Source organism: Cynocephalus volans, chromosome 14 (genome assembly GCF_027409185.1).
Source record: "Cynocephalus volans isolate mCynVol1 chromosome 14, mCynVol1.pri, whole genome shotgun sequence".
Taxonomy (NCBI): domain Eukaryota; kingdom Metazoa; phylum Chordata; class Mammalia; order Dermoptera; family Cynocephalidae; genus Cynocephalus; species Cynocephalus volans.
In genome coordinates, this window is record NC_084473.1 from 66,080,498 (window position 1) to 66,105,502 (window position 25,005).

At 36.9% G+C, this 25,005-nt stretch overlaps 1 protein-coding gene across 2 annotated transcripts in view; it reads right to left on the bottom strand.

Moving 5' to 3' along the window:
• NFU1 (NFU1 iron-sulfur cluster scaffold) overlaps positions 1-22,558 on the bottom strand; it is a 36,781-nt gene extending 14,223 nt beyond the window's left edge. Inside the window, exons 1-5 of one of the 2 annotated variants that reach the window (XM_063078097.1) lie at positions 22,462-22,558; positions 19,639-19,739; positions 16,141-16,276; positions 13,522-13,588; positions 4,296-4,410 (exon numbers count right to left, since the gene is read on the bottom strand). In XM_063078097.1, the coding sequence (XP_062934167.1) occupies positions 4,296-4,410; positions 13,522-13,588; positions 16,141-16,276; positions 19,639-19,739; positions 22,462-22,523 (481 nt within the window). In that variant the 5' untranslated portion in view covers positions 22,524-22,558. Of the gene's footprint in view, positions 1-4,295; positions 4,411-13,521; positions 13,589-16,140; positions 16,277-19,638; positions 19,745-22,461 lie in introns of both variants that reach the window. The other variant, XM_063078098.1, reaches the window with a different exon arrangement.
• Between the last annotated feature and the right edge of the window lie 2,447 nt (positions 22,559-25,005).

Below are 25,005 nucleotides of genomic sequence, written 5' to 3' on the forward strand. Positions count from 1 at the left end.
CTATATGCTGCCTACAAGAGACCCACCTCACCCATAAAGATTCACACAGACTAAGAGTGAAAGGATGGAAAAAGATTTACCATGCAAACAGAAAAGAAAAACGAGCTGGAGTGGCTATTCTTATATCTGACAAAATAGACTTTAAACTAAAAACCATAAAAAGAGACAATGAGGGACACTACTTAATGATAAAAGGACTGATCCATCAAGAAGACATAACAATCATAAATATGTACGCACCCAATGTTGGAGCAGCCAGATTTATAAAACAAACTCTATTAGACCTAAAGAAGGAAATAGACACTAATACCATAATAGCAGGGGACCTGAACACTCCACTGTCAATATTAGACAGATCATCTAGGCAAAGAATCAGCAGAGAAACACAAGATCTAAACAAGACTCTAGACCAATTGGAATTGGCAGATATCTACAGAACATTCCACCCAACAACCTCAGAATATTCATTCTTCTCATCAGCACATGGATCATTCTCCAGGATAGATCACATATTAGGTCACAAATCAAGTCTCAATAAATTCAAAAAAATTGGAATTATCCCATGTATCTTCTCAGACCACAATGGATTAAAACTAGAAATTAATAACAAACAAAACTCTGGAAACTATACAAACACATGGAAATTAAACAGCATTCTACTTAATGACATATGGGTCCAAGAAGAAATCAAGCAGGAAATCAAAAAGTTTATTGAAACTAATGAAAACAATGATACATCATACCAAAACCTGTGGGATACTGCAAAAGCAGTATTGAGGGGAAAATTTATTGCATTAAATGCTCACTTCAGAAGAATGGAAAGATGGCAAGTAAACAACCTAACACTTCACCTTAAAGAACTAGAAAAACAAGAACAATCCAATCCTAAAGTTAGCAGACGGAAAGAAATCATTAAGATCAGAGCAGAACTGAATGAAATTGAAAACCAAAAAACAATTCAAAAGATCAACGAATCAAAAAGTTGGTTTTTTGAAAAGATAAATAAAATTGACAAACCATTAGCATGGCTAACAAAAAAAAGAAGAGAGAAGACTCAAATAACAAAAATTAGAAATGAAAAAGGCGATATTACAACTGATTCATCTGAAATACAAGGAATCATTCGAGACTACTATAAACAACTATACGCCAACAAATTTGAAAATCTGGAGGAAATGGATAAATTTCTGGACACACACAAGCTCCCAAAACTGAACCGTGAAGACGTAGAAAATTTGAACAGACCAATAACAATAAAGGAGATTGAAGCTGTTATCAGAAGGCTCCCAACAAAGAAAAGCCCAGGACCAGATGGATTCACAGCAGAATTTTACCAAACATTCAAAGAGGAATTGACACCGATTCTTTACAAACTATTCCAAAAGATTGAAACGGACGCAAATCTCCCAAACTCATTCTATGAAGCAAACATCATCCTGATACCAAAACCAGGTAAAGATATAACCAAAAAAGAAAACTACAGGCCGATATCCTTGATGAATATAGATGCAAAAATCCTCACTAAAATACTAGCAAACAGAATACAGCAACACATACGAAAAATTATTCATCACGATCAAGTGGGATTCATCCCAGGGATGCAAGGTTGGTTCAACATACGCAAATCAATAAATGTTGTACACCATATTAATAAACTCAAACACAAGGACCATATGATCATCTCTATAGATGCTGAAAAAGCATTTGATAAAGTTCAGCACTCATTCATGACAAAGACCCTCTATAAGTTAGGTATAGAGGGAAAGTATCTCAACATAATTAAAGCCATATATGCCAAACCCACTGCCAGTATCATCCTGAATGGGGAAAAGCTGAAAGCTTTTCCTTTAAGAACAGGCACTAGACAAGGATGCCCACTCTCACCACTCCTATTCAACATAGTGTTGGAAGTACTAGCCAGAGCAATCAGAGAAGAGAAGGAAATAAAGGGCATCCAGATTGGAAAAGATGAAGTCAAACTGTCCCTGTTTGCAGATGACATGATCCTATATATCGAACAGCCTAAAACCTCTGCAAAAAAACTGTTGGAATTGATAAATGATTTCAGCACAGTAGCAGGATACAAAATCAACACACAAAAATCAGTAGCATTTCTTTTCTCCAATAGTGAACATGCAGAAGGAGAAATCAAGAAAGCCTGCCCATTTACAATAGCCACCAAAAAAATAAAATACTTAGGAATTGAGTTAACCAAGGAGGTAAAAAATCTCTATAATGAGAACTACAAACCACTGCTGAGAGAAATTAGAGAGGATACAAGAAGATGGAAAGATATTCCATGCTCTTGGATTGGAAGAATCAACATAGTGAAAATGTCCATACTACCCAAAGTGATATACAAATTCAATGCAATCCCCATCAAAATTCCAAAGACATTTTTCTCAGAAATGGAAAAAACTATTCAGACATTTATATGGAACAATAAAAGACCACGCATAGCCAAAGCCATGCTGAGCAAAAAAAATAAAGCTGGAGGCATAATACTACCTGACTTTAAGCTATACTACAAAGCTATAATAACCAAAACAGTATGGTACTGGCATAAAAACAGACACACTGACCAATGGAATAGAATAGAGAATCCAGAAATCAACCCACACACTTACTGCCATCTGATCTTTGACAAAGGCACCAAGCCTATTCACTGGGGAAGGGACTGCCTCTTCAGCAAGTGGTGCTGGGATAACTGGATATCGATATGCAGGAGATTGAAACTAGATCCATACCTCTCACCGTATACTAAAATCAACTCAAAATGGATTAAGGATTTAAATATACACCCTGAGACAATAAAACTTCTTATAGAAAACATAGGAGAAACACTTCAGGAAATAGGACTGGGCACAGACTTCATGAATACGACCCCACAAGCACAGGCAACCAAAGGAAAAATAAACAAATGGGATTATATCAAACTAAAAAGCTTCTGCACAGCAAAAGAAACAATTAAAAGAGTTAAAAGACAACCAACAGAGTGGGAGAAAATATTTGCAAAATATACATCTGACAAAGGATTAATATCCAGAATATATAAGGAACTCAAACAACTTTACAAGAAGAAAACAAGCAACCCAATTAAAAAATGGGCAAAAGAGCTAAGTAGGCATTTCTCTAAGGAAGATATCCAAATGGCCAACAGACATATGAAAAAATGCTCAACATCACTCAGCATCCGGGAAATGCAAATCAAAACCACATTGAGATACCATCTAACCCCAGTTAGGATGGCTAAAATCCAAAAGACTATGAATGATAAATGCTGGCGAGGCTGCGGAGAAAAAGGAACTCTCATACATTGTTGGTGGGACTGCAAAATGGTGCAGCCTCTATGGAAAATGGTATGGAGGTTCCTTAAACAATTGCAAATAGATCTACCATACGACCCAGCCATCCCACTGTTGGGAATATACCCAGAGGAATGGAAATCATCAAGTCGAAGGTATACCTGTTCCCCAATGTTCATCGCAGCACTCTTTACAATAGCCAAGAGTTGGAACCAGCCCAAATGCCCATCATCAGATGAGTGGATACGGAAAATGTGGTACATCTACACAATGGAATACTACTCAGCTATAAAAACGAATGAAATACTGCCATTTGCAACAACATGGATGGACCTTGAGAGAATTATATTAAGTGAAACAAGTCAGGCACAGAAAGAGAAATACCACATGTTCTCACTTATTGGAGGGAGCTAAAAATTAATATATAAATTCACACACACACATACACACACACACACACACAAACCGGGGGGGGGGGGGGGAGAAGATATAACAACCACAATTATTTGAAGTTGATACAACAAGCAAACAGAAAGGACATTGTTGGGGGGGAGGGGGGAGGGAGAAGGGAGGGAGGTTTTGGTGATGGGGAGCAATAATCAGCTACAATGTATATCGACAAAATAAAATTAAAAAAAAAAAATTAAAAAAAAAAAAAAAAAAAAAGTTAACATTTGTTAAACCTGAGTGGAGAGCAAATGGGTAGGCATTATCTTATTTTTTGCATGCTTAAAAATTTTTATAATTGAAATTTTACTTTTGTATAATAGATTCAATTTATGCACTAGTTTTCAACATTGATGGATACATAGCATATATAAAGTTTAGTCCTTCTGAAATTGATTCCAGAGCTAAATATATTAAATGATTTTAAAAATCTGTATTCTTATGACTTCTGAAATCAAGGCAAATGTGAAGAAAGTGGAAAAGAAAAGTAAAAAAAAAAAAAAAAAAAAAGACAAATATTAATTACTCAACACAACATGTTACCTGCTTCTCCTGAAGATGTTTCCTCAGTAACTAGGGGTAAGCCAGATGCAAAAAAGTCCATAATCGTTGCATAAATATCTGGTTTCAGTAAATTCCAGTCTAATTCTTCATTTTCCTATAAACATTTGAAGAAAAATGCTATATTCCCAGCCAAGGGCAAATATAAACAGAACACTATCTTGTATCTTTCAAAAATATTTTCCTGTATACATCCTATACTACGCAACATCACCCATTACTGGAGAGTACATGTCAGATCCAGCTTTTAAAGTCAAAAAAAGGATATAACTACTTATATACAGGACATCACACAACTATTCTAAAAATTCAACTTACATGTACTATTTAAAGAGTATTGAAGAAATTCAATGCTGCAACTGCAGAACCATGACTACTCTGCAATGGGACTTGTGGACTACCAACAAGACTGGTATCCTTAAGAACAATTCAATAACTGTTTCACCTGTATATCTAGCCAACTAGTTGTTTCCATAAATAAAAAGACAGGATTACCAAATGCCCAGATAGTACTAACATCTAGAAAGAGAAAGGCAACATGTTTTAGTTTGTTAAAGGAAAGCTCTTTAGGAGGAAAACTACTCCATACAGTCTATTTAGACTCTCAGGATTCTGCTAGTCTATGCTTAAATACTATTAAAAATTGAGTCAATATGGATAAAAGGGACTATTTTTGTCATGGATAAAGAAGCAATTTAGAGACAGCACACCAAAGGTAAGATAAACTGGGCACTGCTATGGATATGAGTTAAACTAGTGAGATGTTTTAGTGATTGGGAAAGGAAACTAGTTCTAGTTAGTATTCTAATAAATTATTTGGAAGATGGATCAGAAAGCCATCTCAGATCTTCAGTAAACAGTGGGCTCTACTAAGTAGGGATATAATGGTCATAAAAAGAAGAAAAGTATTCTGAAGCTATCTGAATGAGATAAAAGGAATCATATAAACTGCAAATACACACATACATTTAGAAAAAAATAACACAAATGATGCATAATAGAAGCTTATGAATTCTCAATTACAAATCTGAAAGGGAAACAGGCAATCACTGAAGACATCAAGTAAATGTGATAATCCATGATGAGAAAGGTTACTGAAAGCAAACAAATCAAATTCACTATTCTATCTATTAAATATCAATGTGTACCTTAACTTGGAACATTATCTATTGATTATGTCATTTTGCTTAAAAAAAAAAAATAGTGGTGCTAGAGCAATTTCAAAAAGGGTAACTAAGTAATGAAGGGAAAGGGAAATAAAAGATGACTCACCAAATCAAATCAAGAAAAAAAGGAAAAGAAAGAAAAAATAAAGCCCTATGAAATATAATTATATTTTTCATCTATAAAAATGTTTATATAGTAAAGGCTATATTAAAAGAATTAAATAACAACTTTTAAAAATAAATAATTTCCCATATATAAAATAAAGACAAGAATACCTAGTTGTAAGAATTAAATTAGATAATATATGTAAAGCACTAGTGCTATATCTGACATCTTGGATATATTAAATAAATGTTTGTCCCTTTGTCCCTTTAAAAAATATGAAGGAAAGAAAACTGAAGAATAACAAAGATAGGCCAGAAGTCCACAAATTGATGAAGACTGAGGATCAGTTAACATAAATTTACTCACCACAACCCTACATTCGGGGAAAACTACTTGAAGCCTGATAATTCAGTTTAGAAAACTTTACAACATTGTGTCCTTCTACAAAAATTTCTTAAGAATGCCTACTACATGCTAGGTATTCTTCTAGGTGAGCTTAACAAGATGGGCACTCTTTATCTTCACGTAGTTTACATTCTAGTGCAGGAAAGACAGGTAATAAAAAATAGACAAGTGGGTGGAGCAAGATGGCTGACTAGAAGACCCTACAGTTTGTCTCTCCCACAAAGACTGACAAAACAATGAAAAAAACAACTACGTCTGGGTGAAAATAACTAAAGAAGAGCATATAAATGCTAGTAAGCACAGAAACTCAGGATAGTCATATAGAGGACAAAGGGAAACACCCACCCTCCACTACTTCATCGCCCAGCAAAGAGCAGCAGGGAACCAGGAGGAACTTCTCCCTGCAGGGAAAAGGTAAGCAAAAGGAACCCAGCAGCCCTAATCAATACCTTGGACACCTACCACGCTTACCACTGGGAACCCTGGTAGTCTTCACAGGCACTAAGCCCACCTAACGGAGCTACCTAGAGTCCACACAGTTGTACTCCCACAGAGGAGCCGACACTGTGCCCCCCCTTCTGTGGGCTATGTGGATATTCTTACATCTTAGAACTGGAAATGCTACTTCAAGGTGTCTTATTCTGGGGGTGAGTGACACCCTTTAATCCCAGAGGCTAGGCCACCACTGAATCAACTTCCCCAAGCAGCTGTTACACCCTACCCTGAAGGGCTAAGCAGTGGTGGAACTATTCCACCCACCCCTCCCAGTTAAAGGAATGCCCCTCCCCTCTCAGGCCAGAGCTGAAGCTGTAAAGTTGCTTACTCCCTCTGGGGGAATCTTTAACTACCCCTTCCATTCGTGGCTGTGTCCCATCCTCCTGGGAGTGAGCTAAAACTATGAATGGTGCCCTGGAGAACTGCTGTCTTGACTAAGAAGCTGCTTGGCCAAGAAGCTGTTTGGCCAGCTGAGCAGCTGAGCATCCTAGGGCTGAGCTGATGTACTACCCTGAGTCCCAAGGAAACAGAGCAGTGGCTGAGCTGAGACACCCTACCCTACTGACTGAAAAACTCTAGTACCCTGCTTCCTTGCAACTGAACTATTCCCCTAGAGAATGAGCTACTAAGACATTTCTTACCCCAGGGAGTGGAGTCAGCATTATGCTGCATCCTGTCCACCAAGTGACAGCTGTACCCCACTCTGGGATCTTGCAGCCACTGTACCAGACCTCGAAGAGATACAAATATTGCCGAGTCCCACAGTTTCAGGGACTAGAGTCACCACTACACAATACCTCACCCCCTGAAAACTGAGTGACAACTGAGGCTCATTTGTTATGTTCCAGAATCGGTGAGGTTGATCACAGCTGAAGAAACAGCCCACAGACTAAACCACTGCATCTACACAGAACCAGAATCACCACACCCTATTCAACAAGCATACTGCAACCCAATTGCAGTTGAAAGACTCTGTCTATGACAGACACTCTGTAAAGTTTGGAAGAGGTGATTGTTCTACCAGATATCATTGTTCTATCATATATCAATGAAGGGCCACAAGAAACATGAAAAAGCAAGGAAATATGACAACACCAAAAGAACACAATAACACACCAGTGATGAATTGACAAACTGCAAAAAAGAATTAAAAATAATGATGTTAAGAAAACTCAACAAGATAGAAGAGAATACAGATAAGGAATCTGATTAAATCAGAAAAATAATTTATGTTATGAATGAGAAATTTAACAAAGAGAGATAAATGTAAAAAAGAGTCAAACAGAAATCCTGTAGCTGAAGAATTCAATGAGTGAAATAAAAAATACAATAGAGAGCTTCAACAGCAGACTAAAACAAGGAGAAGACAAGATCTCTGAACTTGAAGACAGGTCATTTGAAATTACCCAGTCAGAGAAATAAAAAGAAATGAGAATAAAAAAGAGTAAAGAAAATGTACAGGAACTATGGAATATCATTATACAAACAAACATTCAAATATGGGCTTACCCAAAGGAGAAGAAAAGGAAAAAGGCATTGAAAACCTATTTAATGAAATAATAGCTGAACACATCCCAAGTCTTGGAAGAGATATGCTCATACAGATCCAGGAGGCTCAAATGTCCCCAAATATATTCAACTAAAAAGATCCTCTCCAGGGGACATTGCAGTCAAAATGTCAAAAGTTAAGACAAAGAGAGAATTCTAAAAACAGCAAGAGAAAAGTGTCATGTCACATATAAGGAAATCCCCATTAGACTATAACAGCATATTTCTCATCAGAAACATTACAGGCCAGGAGAATATAGGATGATATATTCGAGGTACTGAAAGAAAAAATTCCCAGCCAAGAATACTATATCCAGCAAAGCTATCCTTCAGGAATGAAAAATAAATAAAGTCTTTCACAGACAAGCAAAAACTGAGGGAATTCATAACAACTAAACCAACTTGAGAAACAATTAACAGAGACCTGCAGCTTGAAGCAAAAGGAAAATAACCACCATCAAGAAAACATGCAAAAGGATAAAACTCACTGGTAAAGCAGGTACACAAATGGGAAAGAAAAAGGAATCAAACATTACCACTATAGAAAATCACCAAACTACAATGATAAACAATAAGAGAGAAAGAAGCAAAAACATAAAAGACAACCAAAAAACTGAACAAAATGAGAGGAATAAGTCCTCACCTACCAATAATAACCCTGAATGTAAGTGGATTAAATTCTCAAGTAAAAGATACAGACTGAGAGAATGGATAAAAAAATGAGACCCAACTATACAGTGCCTTCAAGAAACCCACTTCTCTTGTAAAGATACACATAGACTGAAAGTGCAGGGATGAAAAACATATCCCATGCAAATGGAAAGCAAAACTGAGCAGGAATAGCTAAACTTATATCAGAGAAAACAGACTCTAAGTCAAAAACCATAAAAAGAGACAAGCATAAAAAGAGACATCATTATATATGTGTTAAAGGGGTCAATTCATCAAGAGGATATAACAATTGTAAATATATATGCACCCAACAGTGGAGCATCCAGATATCTAAAGCAAATGTTATTAGATCTAAAGGGAGAGATAGACTATAATAAAATAATAGCTGGAGACTTTAACACCCTACTGTGAGCACTGCACAGATTATCTAGATAGAAAACCAAAAAAGAAACACTGGATTTAAACTGCACTATAGACCAAATAGATCTTACAGACATTTATAGAACACTGCATTCAACAGCTATAAAGTACACATTCTTCTCATCACTACAAGGAACATTTTCCAGGATCAGCCATATGTTAGGCCACAAAACAAGTCTCAACAAAATTTTAAAAACTGAAATTATATCAAGTATTTTCTCTGATAACAATGAAATAAAACTAGAGATCGATAGCAATAGAAACTTTCAAAACAAATACATGGAGATTGAACAACATGCTCTTGAATGACCAATGGGTCATAGAAGAAATTAGAAAGGAAATTTAAATATTTATTGAAAGAAATGAAAACTGAAATATAACACAGCAAAACCTATTTGATATAGCCAAAGCAGTACTAAGAGGGAAGTTTACAGCAATAAGTGCTTACTTCAAAAACATAGAAAGATCTCAAATAAACAATCTAAAAATGCATCAAAAGGAACTAGAGAAGAAAGATTAAACCAAACCCAAAATTAGCAAAAGGAAAGAAATAATAAAGATCAGAGGAAAAACAAACAAAATTGAGGCAAAAACAAAAAAAAAGATCAAAAAAATAAAATGTTGGTTTTTAAAAAGAATAAACAAAATTGACAAGCTATTAGCTAAACTAAGAAAAAAAGAGAAAAGACTCAAGCAAAATCTGAAATAAAAATGTATACAATTGATACTACAGAAATACGAAAGACAATTAGGGATTTTTATGAACAACTATATGCCAACAAATTAGAACACCTAGAGGAGGTGGATAAATTCCTGGACACATGCAATCTACCAAGATCAAACCAAGAGGAAACAAAAAGCCTGAACAGACCAATTATGAGTAATGAGATTCAATCAGTAATAAAAAGTCTCCCATTAAAGAAAAACTCAGGACTGATGGCTTCACTGCCAAAGTCTTCCAACATTTAAAGAATTAATAGCAATTCTCCTCAAACTCTTCCAAAACATAGAAGAGGGAATTCTTCCAAACTCATTCTATGAGGCCAGCATTACCCTGATAGCAAAACCACACAAGGATACACACACAAAAATAAAAATAAACTTCAGGCAAATACCCCTGAATCCCTGATGAACACAGATGCAAAAATCCTCAACAAAATACTAGCAAACCTAATCCAGCAGCATATTAAAAAGATCATTCACCATGATCAAGTGGGATTTATCCCAGGGATACATGGTTCGTTCAACATACACAAATCAAGAAATATGATACAACACATGAACAGAATGAAGGACAAAAACCATATGATCATCTCAACTGATGCAGAAAAAGGATTTGACAAAATACAACATCCCCTTCACGACAAAAACCCTCAACAAATTAGGCACAGAAGGAATGTGCCTCAACATGATAAAGGCCACATATGTCAAACCCACAGCTAACACCATACTGAACAGGGTAAAGCTGAAAGCTAAAAAAAAAAAAAAAAAAAAAAAAAAGCTGAAAGCTTTACCTCTACGAACAGGAACCAAAAAAGGATGCCCACTCTCAGCACTCAGATTCAACATACTACTGGAAGTCCTAGCCAGAGCAATTAGGCAAGAGAAATAAATAAGGGGCGTCCAAATGGGAATACAAGATATTGATGAAAGAAATTGAAGAGGATGCTAAAAAATGAAGACATGCTCATAGGTGGGAAGAATTAATATTGTCAAAATGACCATCCTACCCAAAGCAATCCACAGATTTGATGAAACCTTTATCAAAATACCAATAACATTCTTTACAGAAATAGATAAAACAATCCTAAAATTTGTATGGAACCACAAAAGACTGAATAGCCAAAGAAACCCTAAGCAAAAACAACAAAGCTGGAGGCATTATACTACCTGACTTCGAAATATACTACAAAGCTACAGTAACCAAAACACTACCGTACTGGCATAAAAACAGATATACAGACCAATGAAACAAAATACAGAACCCAAAAATAAAACCATGTACTTACAGCCAAATCTATCTGATTTTTGACAAAGGCACCAAGAATATGCATTGAGGAAAGGACAATTTCTTCAATAAATGGTGCTGGGAAAACTGGATAACTATATACAGAAGAATGAAATTAGACCCCTGTCTCTTATCATATACAAAAATCAACTCAAATGAATTAAAGATTTAAATGTAAAACCCCAAACCATGAAACTACTAGAAGAAAACATAAGGGAAAATCTACAGGACACTGGGCTAGGCAAAGACTTTATGAAGAGGACCTCAAAAGCACAGGCAACAAAAGCAAAAATAGGCAGCTGGGGTTATATGAAACTAAAAAGCTTCTGAACAACAAAAGAAACAATCAACAAGAGTGAAGAGACAACTTACAGAATAGGAGAAAATATTTGCAAACTATGCCTCCAAAAAGGGATTAATATCTAGAATATACAAGGAACTCAAACAACTCAACAGCAAAAAAAACAATTTCTGATCCAAAAGTGGGTAAATGAGCCGAATAGACATTTCTTGCAAGAAAACATACAAATGGCCAACGGTTGTCAGAAAAAATGCTCAACATCACTAATCATCAGGAAAAAGCAAATCAAAATCACAATGAGATGTCATGTCACTCCAGTTAGAATGCCTACTATCAAAAAGACCAAAAATAACAAATGCTGACAAGGATGTGGAGAAAGGGGAACTCTTATACACTGTTGGTGGGAAAATCAATTGTACAGTCATTATGGAAAACACTATGGAGGTTTCTCCAACAATTACAGATAGATCGACCATACAAACAAATGCATAGTTTTAATTAGCTAGAAGAGAGGATTCTGAATGTTCCCAACACAAAAAAATGATAAATGTTTGAGGTAATGGAAAAAAATCAGTGGTTGCCAGGGTTTCAGAAGAGAAGGCGGGAGAGAGAGATGAACAGGGAAGCACAGAGAATTTTTAGGGCAGCAAACTATTCTGTATGATACCATAATGGTGAATACACAACATTACATATTTGGCAAAACCCACAGAACTGTACAACACAAAGAGAGAACCATAATGTAAAATTAACCCATTGTTTCATAACTGAAACAAATGTGCCACACTAATATAACACGTTAATAATAGGAGAGACTGTGTTTGTATGTGGGAGGAGGGTATGGAAACTATCTGTACTTTCTGATCAATCCCTCTATAGACATAAAACTGCTATAAAAAAAATAAAACTGCAGTAGGAAAAAAATATGATTAAGTGGTAAGTGTAATGAAGAAAATAAAACAGGTTAATGAGCTCCTAGAGGGTATGTCACTTTAACTAAGATGGTCAAGAAAAGGCTTTCTGAGAATTTAGAATTAACATTCTCAACAACAGGTAAAAACATTTTACAATTAGAATATCTGCAAGAATATCCATAGCCACTGGGATTGCCACCAAGGAGGAAAAACATATTTCTCTTCATTACATAAGTAGCTATAGGAGAATACTAGGCTAGATGTAACACATTACTAAGCCAGTGAGTCTACTTTTAAGGCACATCAAAAACTCAAAGTAATCCTTTCAAATTGCATAAAGGGAGTTCAATGAATACAATACTTTTGATTTTGACACAGTAGTGGGCAAATGATTAAGTTCAGTAGATATACAACAATTAACATATCTAAAAGGATACATAGTTCATTTCCCATTAATCTAGTGGATTTAAAAATGGAACAGCTTTTTCTAGCAGATAGCACCTTGACCGTTGGAATGGGTAGCATATTTATCTTGATTCTGTGATATTTAGAGGTTAAACAAGTGCTGCAGAACTGCACAGTCCACTATTATCTGTGAAGCTCTGAAGTATAATTGCAGGACGGTGGAATTTATATATATACATACATATGTAAATAATTTGTTATACATATCTTTATATATCTCAACAGAATAAATGAATATATATCTCCTTTCAAAGTAGACACTTACATCATGGCATATGATATATATACATAATGTGTTTTTACAAAATAAATACATGTATAATTTGTTCATTTATAATATTTACTTACTTCCCTTTTTACTCTATCAATTTAAAGTAAAAATTAATAAAAATAATACTTGGAGGCCTAAATTCTAGTCCTGCCAAGGTGAGTCTTGCTGTAGACCAGCTATATAATCGTGGACACTACATTTAACCTTCTGAAGCTCAAGTTCTCTTTTGAAAAATGAGGGAACTGAACTATAGTTAATTTCAACTTGAAAATTTTTTAAATAATTAACTTCAGAAATGTGAGAAGTAAGCTACATTTGAGATTTTTAATAACAGTATGTGCAAAATATATTAAGAATGAAAATTCTGCAGAGGAGCATTGGACTCAGAAAACACTAAAAAGTACTTCAAGTCTTATTTTACATAATCCTATGTTTACCTTTGTGACAGTGATGAAATCTGGTCCAAAGAAGACACTTTTTACTCCTTCAATCCTAAATAACTGTCTATGAATAAAGGAAAAAATAAGAGATAATAAGATGTCTTATCATGGAAAAGTTTAAACATATACAAAGAGTAGAGAGTAAAGTAAAAGAACTTCTATGTACCCATCACCAGCTTCAACAATTACTAACTCATGGCCATTTTGTTTCATTTTCGCACCCCACAATCCAGCACTATACCGCTCCTAGGTATTGACCAAAGAAAACTGAAAACATATGCTCCACAAAGAATTGTACATGAATCTTTATAGCAGCTTCATTTATCATAGCCACAAAAAAATCTGGAAATGTCCATCAACCGGTGAATGAATAAACAGACTATGGTATATCCATACAATGTAGTATGACTTGACAATAAAGAGGAATGAAATACTGATACATACTAAAATGAGGATGACTCTCAAAAGCCTTCCTGAAGTAAGATACACTAGTATTTATTTATTCATTCAATAATTACTCATTCCTTCAACAAATATTTGAACACCTACTGAGTGCCAGGCACTATACTAAGCACTAGAGATACAATGATAAGCAAGGAAGACTGGTCTCTATCCTCAGAAAGCTTATTTTAGCTTATAGCAAAAATATTCCCTAATAAAACAACAAAGAAAACAAGACTAGTTTTGCTTGACTGAAAATAATAAATTCTATGAATCCAGAAAAAAGGCTATTTTCAAAATACTAATTTGAAGAGGGCTTTTGCTGTGCAGAAGCTTTTCAGTTTGATATAATCCCATTTACTTATCTTTTCTTTTGTTGCTTGTGCTTTTGGAGTCTTATTCATAACGTCTTTGACCAGTGCTACTTCCTGAAGTGTTTTCCCCTATGTTTTCCTTTAGTAGCTTTATAGTTTCACGTATTATACTTAACTCTTTAATCCATTTTGAGTTGATTTTGGTATTTGGCAAAAAGTGCAGGTCTAGTTTCATTCTTCTGCATACAGATGTCCAATTTTCCCAGCACCACTTACTGAAAAGGCAGTCTTTTCCTCAACTTACGTTCTTGTTGCCTTTGTTAAAAATCAGTTGGCTATAAGCATGTAGGTTGACTTCTGGGTTCTCTACTCTGTTCCATTGTCTGAGTGTCTATTTTTATGCCTATTTCATGCTGTTGTGGTTACTATAGCTTTGTAGCATAATTAGAAGTCAGGTAGTGTTACGATTCTGGCTTTATTTTTTTTGCTCAGGATTGCTTTGGCTATTTGGGGTCTTAGCTTGTTCCATATGAATGTTAGGATTATGAAAAGACAACCTACAGAACAGGAGAAAATATATGCAAACTATATATCAAACAAAGGAATAATATCCAGAATATACAAGGAACTCAAACAACTACACACTAAAAAATACAAATAACCCAATTAAAAAATGGGCAAAGGAGGTGGATAGACATTTTCTGAAGGAAGACATACAAATGGCCAACAGATACTTAAAAAAATGCTCAACATCACTAATCTGGGAAATATAAACTAAAATCATGCTGAGATATCATCTCACCCCAGTTAGACAGGCTATAATCAAAAAGACTAAGAATAACAAATGCTGATGAGGATGCAGAACTCTTCTACACTGTTGGTGGGACTGTAAATTAGTATAGTCACCATGGAAAACAGTATGGAGGTTTCTCCAACAATTACAGATAGATCGACCACACAATCCAGCAATCCCACTCGCTGGTATATACTCAAAGGAACAGAAATCATCATGTCAAAAGGATATATGCACTCCCATGCTCATCATAGCTCTATTAACAACAGCCAAGATTTTGAACCAACCTAAATATCCATCAACGGATGACCAGTGCTGTAGATTGGATGCCCTCCCCAACCTCACTGAAGCTTAAATCCCCACTGTAACTGCTGGGAGCGGGAAATCCTATTACGGTAATTGAAAGGTGGGGCCCTGAAGAGGTGATTACATTATAGGACCATACTGTAGTGAATGGATTAATAATGGTGGTCAGGGACATGGTTCAGGGGGCTTTAAAATGAGAGTGAATACGGAGGTTAGTCTTTCTCTCTGCTTCACCATTTTTGCCATGTGAGACACCCAGATCATTGTTGCAACCACTAAGACCCTCACCAGATGTGTTCCCTAGACTTGGAATTCCTACCCTATGAAAATGTAAGCAATAAATTTTGTTTTCTTTATAAATTACCCAGTTCCAAGTATTTTGTTATAAGCAACATAAATGGACGAATACAACTGGATAAGGAAAATGTAGTGTATACACACACACACACAATGGAATACTACTCAGCCATAGAAAAGAATGAAACTCTGCCATTCACAGCAACACAGATGAGCGTGGAGAAAATTATGTCAAGTGAAAGAAGCCAGGCACAGAGGGAGAAATGTCACACGTCCTCATTCATAAGTGGGAACTAAGAGAGAAAGAAGGAAAGAAAGACCACAGTGGTGTGTTTGACTTGCAGAGGGAGAGAACAGACCTGAGGTTAAAATACACTAAAAATGCAATAGCTAAATAAGGCTGTCTTAACCCCAAAGTTGGTTATTTATGTTTCTTGGTAAAAGCAAATGAAAACAATAACATACCTAGCCAGAGGGGAGCGAAATGCTGCAGCTGGAGTGGGAAAATCCATAGTTCTTGTCTCAAGAACTGGTTTTCCTGGTATAAACTTTAAACTGTTTGGATTTGGGGTATCCTGTGTTTGAATAAACATACATCTCACTAAAAAAGAAAAAGAAGAAAGAGTGTTATTCTAGAAAAAACAGTAATTAACAAGTTCATGGACTATGAAGTGCTCCTTTTCAGAGAACCAGAAGTAAGAAAAATTGGAAAAAAAGAAAACTGGACATTATTGTCCAAGCTGACAAAATAAGAATTTATAAGGACAAGAAATATATTTAGCATAACTGCATAGAATTTTATATTAATACTCTGATTATTTAGTTATGTTATTCAACAGATTTCAGCAATATCCTACACTTAAGAAGGAAGACACATCATAATTTAGGAGTCTTATATGTACAAGTATTCTATTTTGTGACTTGGTACCAATGGCTAACATATTCATAATCTTAGACCATTATTGCTATGATATTAATAGAGTAAAATGTCACATTCACTTTCTTTCAAAGTGCTACCATTCTTTTAAAGACAATAAAGGTAGCAATTTATAATAATAATAATAAAAAATATTTATTATTTGCTTATTACAGGGTCAAGTGCTTTAAATGTATTTATGCCTTTAACAATCCTATAAAGAAGGTATTATTATTATTCCCGTTCTACAAATGAAGAAACTTAGGCTAGGAGATGTTGAATAACTTGCCTGATGGTACAGTTGGTAACATTATAAAATATCGCATACGTGGGAATCTATGTGAATTACTTTCTGGAATATTTAAAAATATCTTTACAGGCTCTTTTCCTATATGTTTCTTCTAGAACCATGATTAGATTGAGAATGAATTCATTAAAGCAATAAAGAGCGAACAGATTCTTTAATTTCCTACTTTGCTGGTATGACAACAACTTGCCGGACAAAAGGATAGCATTGGTGTTTTAACAGTTTTAAATCTATTAAACAGACTCTGATTATTTATTACAAAAATAAACCTTCTGAGCAAAAAAAAATTCTCCATCTTTAAGCAGTATATTTAAATAGGATGACAACAGCATATTATAAAAACTAAAATTTACTAAGTACACATCATGTGCTGGGCATAGTGCTAAGCACAATACATGTATTGCACCATTTAATCCTTACATCCTCCCAAGGAGGTACTGCTTTTATCCTATTTTATAAACGAGGAAACTAAAGCTAAAGGTCACTCAGTTTGTACGTGACAGAGCCAGGATTCAAGTGTGGACAATTTCCTAGTGCTTACTCTTAACCACTGTGCATACTGCCAGTCCTTATTTATTATTGCTAAGTATAGCAGGAAAATACATTTAAGATCAGTCTTCCTATCCTGTCATCATCTTCATACCACATATTTTAAGAGAGATAATAAAATATCAAAAAGCAACAGTTTTATTTTAAATCTGAAAGAGATTAAGTTTGGCAAAACATATGGCTGGTACGGAACTGCTTTTCTTAACCATTAGGGAGAAGGTTCTAATTCAACAGCTAAGTCGTTTTTGCACCTCGCCATGCAATTGCAACTTATAGATGTTAAACCACTTCCTGGGTGAAGTAGAAATTGAAACTAAACTCTCATACATTCTGCTTAAGCTACTGTCCTAATTAAACATTAGCTGATGACTTGGTGACCAGGCAAATCCTAAAAAAGGGAAAAATAAAAAATGATAACCTCAATGTCCAAGCACTTCATTTAAAATATTTATACCTCCAACCAAGACATTCTTCTGTAAATCTGTGTTTTAATTTTTCAAATGAAACATTTAAGAAAGGGCTGCCACCACTTTCTGTAAATAAAGCACACCAAGGTTCTTTTAACCCTGGTCTGAACCAATCAGTTCTTGCAGCCTTTCTTAACAATTTATTGATAACCAAAATCTCTATACACACTAGGCATATTTGAAAAATTAAATCTGGCTTTATTCTACTCAAGCCATTTGAGTAAAACTACGTCTACAGAAAGAAAAATTTTTAGAAATACTCGAAGGTAAAAGCTATAAATGTTTTTTTTTTTTTTTTTTTTTTTTGTCTTTTTCGTGACCGGCACTCAGCCAGTGAGTGCACCGGCCAGTCCTATATAGGATCCAAACCCGCGGCTCCCAGCGCCGCACTCTCCCGAGTGCGCTACGGGCTCGGCCCTATAAATGTTTTTTAAAAAGTCTTTTAAGAGCGTATAATCTATCTATATTCTCTGAAATAGAAATTATGAAAATATTATCATCACACAACTTTTCTCCTTTGACAATGAACAAAGCTATTTCAAAAGACTAATTTGAATAAACATTTACCAAAATCTTTCCAATTATAGTCTAAATTGGGTTTCATTAGGTATTTCAAAAATGACTCCCCAGGTCCATCAGCCAGAAAGATGTTCCAGAAAGTGTCATGAGAGTTACAACAGGACAGAGAGACTGCAATATAGTATTTTTTCCTCATATATATACTAATAGGTATCTAAACAAGTAGGCATAGGCTCCTCAAAAATATAGATTAGTGGTGCTTAAAATCAATATCCACGACTAAAATCAGTGGGTTTCCAATTTGAAAAGCCTAGATGACCTCATAATTCAGTGCTACAATGTTTAAAAGTCTAATTAAAGTGGTTTGATCTGCTAAGTTCTGCAATATTTATGACTATTCAATGACTCAAGGAGACAGGCAAGCCCACAGGAAAGCACTCCTCTTCTTGCCCCAGTCTACAGAACAGGTAAGGTCTCTACCCTGATTCAAGTCATGCTCTTAGCCAAAGTCAAGCACCTTCTAAACAAGAAGCTGTGAAGGAACGGGAGACAGACTGAATCCATACGCTCACAACTTCATAACCACATAGAGGTATGCATTTACAAACATATACACACACATGTGCGCACACACACACTCCTCCCATCAAGCGTCCGTAACTACATTACAGTGGTCACATTTCAAATTCTTTTCAAATCCTATCTTCATACTATTTCCAATATTAAAGAAAATCAAAGTATGTAATATCAACAAGATTGTCAATAAAACCATAGTAATTAATTTTGATGAAATAAAAAAAAGTACATTTAAACTCCTACGTTCTAAGGTCTGGATGAAAGCCAGAAGTTTATTGATTTTAGGGGTATTCTTATCCAAATAAGGAAAGCAGTAGTTTAAAATACATATGATTCTTTGAAACACAAACCCATTTATAACTTCTCTTTACAAAATTTTCATTTCAGAAATCATTTCTTGAGCAACTCTTATGTTCCAGGGGATGCGTTACACAAGATACTGAGATTTCATAGATCTATTGGACAATGTCCTCACAAATAACTAAGGTGTGGTATTACGACAGAAAAAAACCCAGTATGTTCTTCTTATGAGCTTCTGAATAGAAAAGTTACAAATTCTCCTCTTTTATGATCCACTAGTCCCACTAGTTTCAGAAACATAATTTGCTCTAAAAGAGATAAACTTTTACCTGTGTTACATAAGGCTGCAGGTAGTGGGAAAAGTGGTCTTCGTACAAATTGATGTAAAGGCTGTTTCTTAATGGTGTACGGATTCATCATATGACAGAATCTGCACTTAAAAACAAATAATAAATGGGATTTTAAGAGATCTAATCTTTTAAAGTCAATCTCTACTTCTCATATATAAAAAAAAGACATATGTAAAATCTAAACATAACCAGCAATAATTATACAGATAATTACAGAGTTGACTTTTCATTTTCCATCTACATTATTTCCTCTTACTTAGGCAAGCAATATCTACAAATGATTCAGAAACAGGTACAGCTCAAATGGAAATTCATAGCCTTGATAACCAGGTGTATGCAGGACAGAGTAACATCCAGGTATAAGAAACAGAAATGTATCTATGTTAGTGATTTATAACCTGGAGTCCCAGACTCTTTCTTATGCATGAAGGAGGCAAAGAACTATAAGCTTTTACTTCTTCTTTTAAAAAATTTTAAAACTAGGTAATAGAGTCACATGGTTCAAAATTGATAAGGACAAAAATTATACACAGTGAAAAGTCTCCCTCATCTTCTATCCCCTACAACCATGTTTCTCTCTCTAGAGAAAACCTATACTACCTGTTTTGAAAAGTATTTCAATACTTCAAAAAATTTAATAGAAGTTCAGATCTATACCAAGCAGCCACACACAAAAAAATTAAAAATAAATAAATTTTTAAAATCTAATAGAAAGTACACTATTGTCCTCCACACTGCTAAAACAGCCAATCATGTTTACATGCTTTTTGACTGGAAACATATTAACCCAGTGTTGTAATTTTACTATGATAGAGAAGCATTAATTGGCTATTTCATGGCTTTGACAGATTAAAAACAAAGGAGAAAGGAAACAAATATTACCGGAAAAGGAAATAAAAGGAGATTTGAGTAGTGAAAAATCTTAGAACCCTATCGCAAGTTACTTTAAGATCCAGTTTACTTTAAAGTATTGCTATCCATTACAACTGTCATTTCACAGGAGCCACTGAGGAATTTTAAGCACAGGAGACACTTTTGTGATCACACACGATAACTTAAAAAAAAAATTCTATGATTATTTTCCACCTAAAATAGGAAGTAACAGACTTCACATCACATTCTTTTCTTACAAAACCACAATTCTGCATGTCAAAGAGTGAGAACCAATTAAGTGGAAAACAGATTACCTAAAATTTTTCCTGACTTCAGTAATCTTTAAATGTGATTTATAAGCAAAAATCTACTTCACTGGGACACTGTAGGACTGTAAGCCATATAAAGTTTCTTAGATGCTACTGGAGAGAATAAAGGACCGCCCCGGAGGATTCAGGAGAATTAAGTAATCACTAGTGACATCGTTAGAAACAGCATTGAATGGGGATTCAAGGAATCTGTGAAGCCCTGACTGCCATTCCCCATACCAGAGTTGGTCACAGTAAGGTCTGTGACCACTTTAAGTTCTGTGACTCTATTACAGCACTCATGACTTTATTGTTATTTGCTAATGTCTTTCTTACTAGGCCGCAAACTTGTTAAGAGGAGAGACTTTCATTTCCATGTCCCCATCTGCTAGCACTGTGGCCTCAGTTTCTCATCTCTACAACAAGGCTAATATTCGCAGCTACTGGTCATAAAGACTGGGATGATGGGTCCAGATAATCCTGTAAAGTGCTTAAATCAGTGCCAGGCCAGGCAGTAAATGCTCAATAAATGATGGCTACTACCATTATTATCATGGAATAGTTGCCCAATAATTATTAAATGAATGAAGTTCAAGATTTGGGGTGAAAACACCTTTTTCTATAGCTCACTGTCTAAATCTCCCTGTGAATATTCTGGAATTTGGTAATACATTGGAAAACCAGTATTCTTACCCTTTCAGCCCAGGGAAAAGGCAGCAGGGTGGATAAATAAGATGCATATTTTGACAGAGAGATAGGTTTAAAGTTTAAAATAAAAGTATGAATTAAGTTAATTATTCAAGGAAGACATCTACTCAAACATATCAGGGGGAAAAGGGGAGTAACTAACCAAAAAATCTTTCTGCTAACTTAATATTTTTAGAAAATGCATTTAAACGTCAACAGCCCCATTAACACTAAAACCTCTAATATGCAAGATACCAAACTCTGCTAGGCCTTTTTTTTCCTCCAGAAGTAAAATCAGGGTCCGAGACCTCCATAAAGTCCCCTAACTAATGTTGACAGGTGACAATGGGAGGAAAGACTCAAAGGCATGCCTCAGGTAAGAAGGAAAGACAAGGGAACGCAGTAGTCTAAAGGGGGCGGGGCGGGGGGGTACTTAGGAGTCTGGATTCTCCTTGAAGTTCCATCCCTGAGAAGCTGTGTGACCTTGCACACGTCAGGTCCCCTTTGGGGGCCTCACTGGGAAAATGAGGAAATAAGACAAAGCATTTTCTTCCCTTCTGTGTGAAGTTCTGATTTTGTGTTTAATAGAGGAGGGAATGCAAGTGGTGAAAGGGCTAGGGGCCCCACGATTTAAAACCAGCTCCTCCGGTCTGTCTCTAGAACCGGTCCCTGCGACCTTCCGGACCGCAGGAATGCAGGCTCCGGGTCTCAGAGCCTGGCAGGAGGCTCCACTGAGTCCGTCAGAACTAGAGGCACCGAGTTGCCTTTCCGACAGCTTCAGGGATAACCCCAACTGCGGTGATGCGGCGGACCCAAGGGCTCCATCAGATGCACCGCCCCCGTCCGTCCTTAAGAGAAGGTCGGCGAGGCGGCAACCTCTCCTCTGGCTAAGCCCAGCGGCACCCCTATTCGGAGTTCCAGGCTCGTCACCTACCGCCTGCGCAGCCCCACGGCAGCAGCCGCAGCTCCCCAGCCCCTCCGGGCCGCCGCCGCCATCTTAGTCGGAGAGTGCGCAAGCGCCAACAGTTCTCGCCCCTTCGCAGAGCCTCCGGAGCCTCGCGCAGGCGCAGGCTGGCCGGAAGCTGAGCAGGCCCTGGGAAGAGCGCCCTCTAGCGGCCGTGGGCGACGCTGCTGTAGATCAGGGTCACGGGCTTGCGCCGCGCTATTTGCAACCATTGCTTACTTACTGCGTCAGCCTGAACGAGGGGGACCGGCGGAGGGGGAAATAATAATAATAATAATAAAATAAATAAAACAAATCTTTGCTATGCTTGCGCAGGCGCCCTCAGTAAGGCACTCAGCATTCCGTACGCTTGCACGGAGCCGTTCTTTACTTTTTCGTTTAGCTGGGGGTTCCTCGCTGGCTCTAGTCCTGCGTTTAGAAAGTTGTTCCCCACCCTTGAACCTGCTCCGTTTCCTCTGTGGGACCCTGCTCGCCCTCCAGGCCAGGTCAGGGACTGGTCCCCTAAACTTTCCGGAACATTCCCTCCGTAGGGTTCTTGCCTTTCTCCTACCCTTCTCCCATGGGACTGATGTGGCTCTGTCTTAATCCTTCCTTCAGGCTGGGCTTGTGGGCCACAGCTCGGACCAACCCGCACAGAGGACGCGCCTAGTTTACCGAGCCAAGTATAAAAGCCCATCAATTACTCTTTCAGAACCTTCCTAGGGTACTCGGCTTTCTGTAGGACAGAGGCTCTCGAAATGTGGAGGGGCAGGGCGGGAGGCAAAAAAAAGGGGGGAAACACATTAGAAATGCAAAGTCCCGGGCCTCACCTGGACCTACGGAGTCAGAATCTCGATAGGTGAGGCCCCAGTGATCTGTTTTAGCAAGCCCTCCAAGTGACCTTGATGCGGAATAGAGTTTGAGAACCACCGCCCTCGGAGATACACACAGGAGTACAGTACTGGTGTCTAGACCGGAAACAGCACACCTGTTGAACAGGTGGAGGCCACAGGAAAGACAACGCTAGTGGTTTCTAAGGCACGGAATTTGGTATATATACCATCTTAATTAAGGAAGGGGAAGGTGAGAAGGGCAGCTATAGGGAAACACATGATGTTTAGGAAAGGTAAATGGGCCTTTAGGCGAATAGATGTGAGATTTGACAGTTTTGTGAGAATGTCTGTTTAGGTAACTTCTAAATCCTGGTGCTGACTTCTCTCCAGTGATAGGAATTAATCTTTCCTGGTTGCAAAACTTCTGGGGAGGGGGTTTATGACAGCTGAATTCTTTCTGGGAGGCTTTGCTTTTAGGCAGAAAAGGGAAGTTCAGAGGAAAAACAAAAAAACCTCTTCACAGACATTCTCACAACCAAATTCTTACCATCTCCTTGGGTCATATTTTTCTGTGAATTACCATATACGTACATGAATAAAAATCGTTTTTTTCTCTTGCTTATCTGTCTTTTGTCAATTTAATTCACAGGTCCCAATTAATTCTAAAAGGGTAGAAGAAAAGTTTTTCCTCCCTAACACTGTATTAATCTTTCCTCCTCCTTCCCATAGCAGAAAAGGCATCTTTCTTACCCAAAGTCTGCTCTCCATCCACCCCACTCCCACTCCCTGCCATTCCTAGGGACTTTGCCACATTTCCTTTTGTAAAAAAATAAACTTTTTTTTTTTTTTTTTAATGATGAGTGGTAAGGGGATCTTTTTTTTTTTTTTTTGACTGGTAAGGGGATCACAACCCTCGGCACGGTGTGGCACCACACTCAGCCAGTGAGTGCACCAGCCATCCCTATAGAGGAGCAGAACCAATGGCCTCAGGGTTACCAGCGCTGCACTCTCCGGAGTGAGCCACGGGGCGGGCCTAGGGGACCTTAATCTTTGACTTGGTGTTGCCAGCACCACACTCTCCCAAGTGAGCTAACCAGCCATCCCTGTATGGGATCCAAACCTGTGGCCTTGAAAAATAAACTTTTTATTTTAGAGTATTTTTAGATTTACAGAAGAGTTGCAAAGATGGTATCGATTGTTTGAATCTTCCCTACCCATTTTCCCCTATTAATAGTGTTGGGGCTCAGAGGCTGATATCCCAAAATATGGTGCTTTGACATGCTGGGCTTAAGAAGAAACCTGACCTCCCTCCCTCCCCCCAGCCCCTGCCCTGTCTCAATTCTCTCTCTCCAAAGCATGGAATAAGGGAAGCTGTTCCCTTATCTGTCTCAAGTCCAGACCCTCCACAGAAGAAAATTTTTTCTGTTCCTTTCCCTGAGTTTTCATTAATTAAATCATACTGCAGGAAGAAAGACTGAAGTTTGCCAGCACACCTGGACAGACTTTTAACACAGACAGTTGTCTTCTATTTCAGTCCCATTCAGTATTTCAAAGAGAATCATTTGCTGATCATTGTCTGCTCTACATGCCCAATAGACTTTGTCCCAGGCCATTGTATGTTCTCCTGGCCCATTGTATTTCCCTAAGAATCGTTTACTCCTACACCCCATCTTCCCTTCCCCTATGAAGAAAGGTAAATAAG